The sequence below is a fragment of the Maylandia zebra genome, linkage group LG19 (assembly GCF_041146795.1).
Source record: "Maylandia zebra isolate NMK-2024a linkage group LG19, Mzebra_GT3a, whole genome shotgun sequence".
Classification (NCBI taxonomy): Eukaryota; Metazoa; Chordata; class Actinopteri; order Cichliformes; family Cichlidae; genus Maylandia; species Maylandia zebra.
Genome location: NC_135185.1, coordinates 14921079 through 14926224, shown reverse-complemented (window position 1 = coordinate 14926224; position 5146 = coordinate 14921079). Strand labels below are relative to the sequence as shown.

At 38.9% G+C, this 5146-nt stretch overlaps 1 protein-coding gene across 1 annotated transcript; it reads left to right on the top strand.

Moving 5' to 3' along the window:
* The first annotated feature begins 195 nt into the window (after nucleotides 1-195).
* On the top strand, nucleotides 196-5001 carry fam177a1 (family with sequence similarity 177 member A1). Its single transcript, XM_004559307.4, has 5 exons — nucleotides 196-335; nucleotides 1802-1987; nucleotides 2474-2540; nucleotides 2883-2980; nucleotides 3073-5001. The coding sequence occupies exons 1-5, from the start codon at nucleotides 267-269 to the stop codon at nucleotides 3295-3297; spliced, it is 645 nt and encodes a 214-aa protein (XP_004559364.1). The 5' UTR covers nucleotides 196-266; the 3' UTR covers nucleotides 3298-5001.
* The last annotated feature ends 145 nt before the right edge of the window (nucleotides 5002-5146 follow it).

Below are 5146 nucleotides of genomic sequence, written 5' to 3'. Positions count from 1 at the left end.
CCCAGCATCCGGTCCCCACTTTCAAAATAAGACACACTAATTGTTTTATGACTATAACAATGAAATAAAACACTGGTTGATTAAACTTAGCTGTTATTTTGGCTCTTTGAGTACTGTCGGTGCCATTTGATCACGCAGAAGAACAATTAAAATGTACCTTTAATGTTGTAAAACATTTATTATGAAGCAATCAGAAAGGAAATTTGTTCTTCCTGACGATAATAGGAAGTAGCCCTCAGAAACACGGTGAGGTGTAAGTAGGTGTAATGGCAGATTTGTCGTTGTATTTGGCGAATGTCAATGTTACATTGGGACAAACTATGGAAACTGAAAAGGTTAGTTGATGCTATTAAAATGTTTACTATTTTCTCTTTATGTGACAGCTCATATAAAGATTTGTAGTATTAATAGTTAACTACTTCCTTAGCAACGAAGCTAACGGGCAACAAAAACAAAGCAACTGAAGTCACTTAAACTCTCTAACCAGTACTTTGATGTCGCGAGTTGTATTTTGTGTGCAGTCAGCTCTTAGAAAAACACATTAGACCACTTTTATTTTTGTACCTGTAAGGGTTTTATATAAACAGCAATTTAAAGCCCGATGAGTGCTGGATTTTAGGAAAAGAAGATACTGATATTGTTGTCAATATTTTTACATACATCCCCACTAATCCCAAAAATGTGATTCTGTTCATCTGGACGTATCGTTTTCGATACTCATCCAAGTGACTTCTTCAGTCTCAGAATCACAGAATCAGCTTTTTGGGATTTCCTTACCTGGATGATTGAGCATGCATCATGACATCCCCACTAATGTTTGGTTAAATGTCCCTTAGTAAGTTGCACCTTGACCAGATGCTTTTGTTAGTCATAAACAAGCTTCTTGCATAATTTGTTGGATATTTGACCACTCATCTTGGAAAAATTAGTAGAGTTCATTTAAATTGGTTGGTTTCTTGGCACAGACCTGGCTTTTAAACATTGTTCCCAAAGTTTCAAGGAGTTTAGGTCAGAGCTTTGGGAGGGCTATTCCCATTCCGAACCCAGTTTATATGTGGTTTGGGTGTCATTCTCCATCTTTGTCCACATTTCAACTGTTGATTTGAGGTCAAGTTGAAGAATTTGGAGGTAGTCCAAATGTACCAGTACCACTAGCAGCAAAATGGTCACATCACTATCATCCTTCACTGGCTACCTGTTCGATATAAAATACATTTTAAAATTATATAAATTACTTTTAAATCAAATTCCAGGCCTCAATCCTACTTTATGAACTGATCTGCTACCTGTTTTTTACATTAGGCCTGAAATTGAGCATTTTCTACTCTAATAAAAGCTTTTACTTCTGTAAATTCTTCTATTCAATTCAATTCAATTTTATTTATATAGCGCCAAATCACAACATAAGTCGCCTCAAGGCGCTTCATAGATACAGAGAAAAACCCAACAATCATATGACCCCCTATGAGCAAGCACTTTGGCGACAGTGGGAAGGAAAAACTCCCTTTTAACAGGAAGAAACCTCCAGCAGAACCAGGCTCAGGGAGGGGCGGCCATCTGCTGCGACCGGTTGGGGTGAGAGAAGGAAGACAGGATAAAAGACATGCTGTGGAAGAGAGACAGAGGTTAATAACAGATATGATTCGATGCAGAGAGGTCTATTAATACATAGTGAGTGAGAAAGGTGACTGGAAAGGAAAAACTCAATGCATCATGGGAATCCCTCGGCAGCCTATCAATTCTTTATTGACTTATATATGTGTTTTATTAAAAATATCATACAGTTTCAAATTATCACCAGAGTACAGGAGGGGAAGCAGAATTTGATACTGTGGAGATGGGGGACCCCGTGGGAACGCCAAGGAAGGTGAAGGTTCCTCGCAGAACCATTTACTTTGCCAATGGAGAGACCATGGAGGAGTACAGCACTGATGAAGAGGAGGAAGAGGAGCAGACTGCAAAGAAAGAAGTTATTTCTGTAGACCCGGTATGCTATTGGCACAGCAAGAGTCGATTAACAACAATCAGTTAGGTTTTTCAAGGATTTTTGAGCCCGTAGTTTGAGTTTTTAAGTCCCACAGCTGAAGTGTACAGCTTCCTGGTGAACACAGTAGACCAGCAGGTTAAGATACAAAACTGAGCAACTATATTATGTTTCAGTCATTTGGAACTGCAGTGTTTCTTTATACTTCTTTGTGTTTCCAAATATAAAAGAGGAAGAAAGTTGAGCTTATATTGAAGGGAAATTCAGCTAATATTGTTTGTTCCAGTCAGAGGATGAACTCAGTTGGAAGGCCCAGTATGAGATACTGTACAGATTGTTATGACTTGTGAATACTAATATAGTCCAAGAAGAAAAAGATGCACCTGAAACACTGATACACATAATACGTGCAGTTTTAAAATGTTTCAACATGCTTCTTGAGATTTATTTATTTTTTAATCATATCTCATGTCCACTTGCCCGTTTTAGTCCAAACTGACCTGGGGTCCTTACTTCTGGTTCCAAATGTGGAGGATGGCCACCTCCACTGTATCAGGTAAAACTCTACATTGTAAAATTACTCATAAAACACCAGCCGTTGCAGGTTGAAAATACATTCTAATACCAGAGAAATTTAAATAAAAGTAGAAAATGGAAGCTAGAAGGTTTGCCTGGTGTCATCGCTACATTAAGGCTCTTTAGAGCCTTTCAGGGAGTTTTAAAAATAGCTTTTTGAAGTGGGAATATCAGGAAATGTTATAAATACTTTAGAAAACCTGAAATGAAATGCATATTTCACAAATTGTTTTATAATTATTGTATTTTAAACATTTTTTTAAGTGTTTAGAAGATGTCTCTAATTTCTGGGTTTTTTGGTTTTGTTTTGTTTTTTTTGCAGTATGTGACTACATGGGAGAGAAACTGGCCTCTCTCTTTGGCATCACTACACCTAAGTACCAGTATGCCATAGATGAGTACTACCGTATAAAGAAAGAGGTACAACACCATGTCACAGCTTAAAAGCTGCTTACTCAAACGGAGGAGCAAAAACATTAACATTAATCTGGCTCACTGTTGCTTTCCTGCAGGAGGAGGAAGAGGAGGAGGAGAATCGTCTGGCAGAGGAGGCGGAGCATCGGTTTGGGGAGCAACAGAGAGGCAAGCGGGGCGATCCCACAGCTCCTCGTCTGGCTACGGTGGAGCAGCCTGAGGTGTCTCCGGCCTCCTTTGTTAACATCAGCTTCGAGCTCGAGCCTGAGCCTCCTCTCAGCAACCAAGACCCCAACAGAGTCCCGTCTCCTCTCCCCTCCTGAAGAGTGACGGTGGCAGACAGAAACCTCCAAAACACACACACACTTCTGTTAGCTGACAACCCGTTAATCTACCCAGCTATGTAAACTAATAGTTTTGTTATTTTTTTACATTTTTATTTTATTTTATAAAGGAAGATCTTGGAGTGCAGGGAAACATAAAAAGGGCTGGAGATGGCTGCACTAGCCTGACTTGTGAATGTATATCTGTGTATGGCAGGGACTGATATATGTACTTAGGCTGTTAAACAGGGTCTAGGTTCAGCTCACTTTAAAATGATGAAGTAGATCCTCAAGGCAACAGTCAATTATTAATTACAGACTGGTGTGAAAATCCATCCAGAACTGGACAAAAATAAGAGAGTTGGTCCTACCCCCTCTGCTAAACAGAAACATGTTATGTTATAGTTGTTGCCTCACTGATATGCCAATGAAGAGATTGAGTAGTTTTGCACTCTTATCCAGTTCAGCCTGTCTTTGCTGCACTGTCATCTCTGGTCAGGCTTCAGAAAAAGCCTTAACATGTTTATAGAAGACAAACCGATAGACCTTATATATTAACTTATTCTTATAGGACTGTGTATTAATATTTTGGGTTTTCAAGGTTAGAAGTAGTTACAAAATGAAGACTAAAGCGTTTCAGTACATGTTATATAGTCTGTTAATCAGTCTCTTAGATGTTTATGAGTGAATCGTGACCCTTCACCTTTGCATGCTTACCTTATTCATACTTGATCTTTCCTGCCGCGGTGTTTTGATTCATAAAAGATGCTCGGTGTAAAAATAAAAAACGTCAAATTTGTGCACATAGCTCTGTTTACACACCTGTGTTGTTTTGGTGTGAGATGCCCAATTTTCGAGGTATCTGATGCAAAGATGTCTGCCTCTCTGACGTTACTGCTGAACCGCCAACCATAACTCTCCAGTTACCCGTGACCAGAGGCTCAAGATAGCGTGAAATGTAAATGCTCTCAGCTGAGCAGTACCAAGCTGGCTGAGCTCAGCTGCACTGTTATTTTCACTGGCGAATGTAGAAAGTACAAAGAAAAAGAGTTCCTAAATGAAACGGCTTGCATTTCATCCTGGGTTTTTAATGTTTTTGTGATTTGATCATCATGAGAGGAGCGTAGTTTTAGTTCTTTATATAAAAGAGAAGGAAGACATTTCTACAGTCTTAAACAGAGCAATTTATAAAAAGCCAGACAGATCAGAGGAGTAATCCAAATGATTTGGGGGTAAACTGGCCCTTTAAGGAGGCACCTGCGCTGTTCACATATAGCCAGACAGCCAGACAGATTATGGACCCAAATGGAAAAACCCAAATCAGGTCATCATGGGCAAAAACGTTTTTTAAAAGTGGAATTTTCAATGTCTTAGAGTAAAACAGATATATTTTCTTCTTCTCATCTGTCTAACAATGCCTCATTTTGGATCCCGCCAATTACTTCCTTGCATCTTTTCTTTACTCATTGCTGTCACATTGTTCATGAAACTCATGCACCACAGGCTTGGAGGTGTGTGCTAAAGACAACAAAGATTTAAATGCCTAAAAGCTAAATTAAAAAAGAATCAGGTCCCAGCTATGAACAAATCGTCCAAATCTCCTGCGTGGACCTAACCAATTTCTTTCATCCAAAAATCTTTACTACTTACAAGTGTTTTAATATATTTAAGCTCTCCATCGTCCACAATGTTTCACCTGTGGCCTCCATAACTGTGATGTTTAGTTATTTATTGACCTGATGCACATTTATTAATTTCTGAACAGCTTGTTTGAGTGTTACATTTCCCCATGCCCTAATGTTTCATTCATTATTTCTGTGCTGCTTAAAGATGAAGTCAGCTGCTTCCC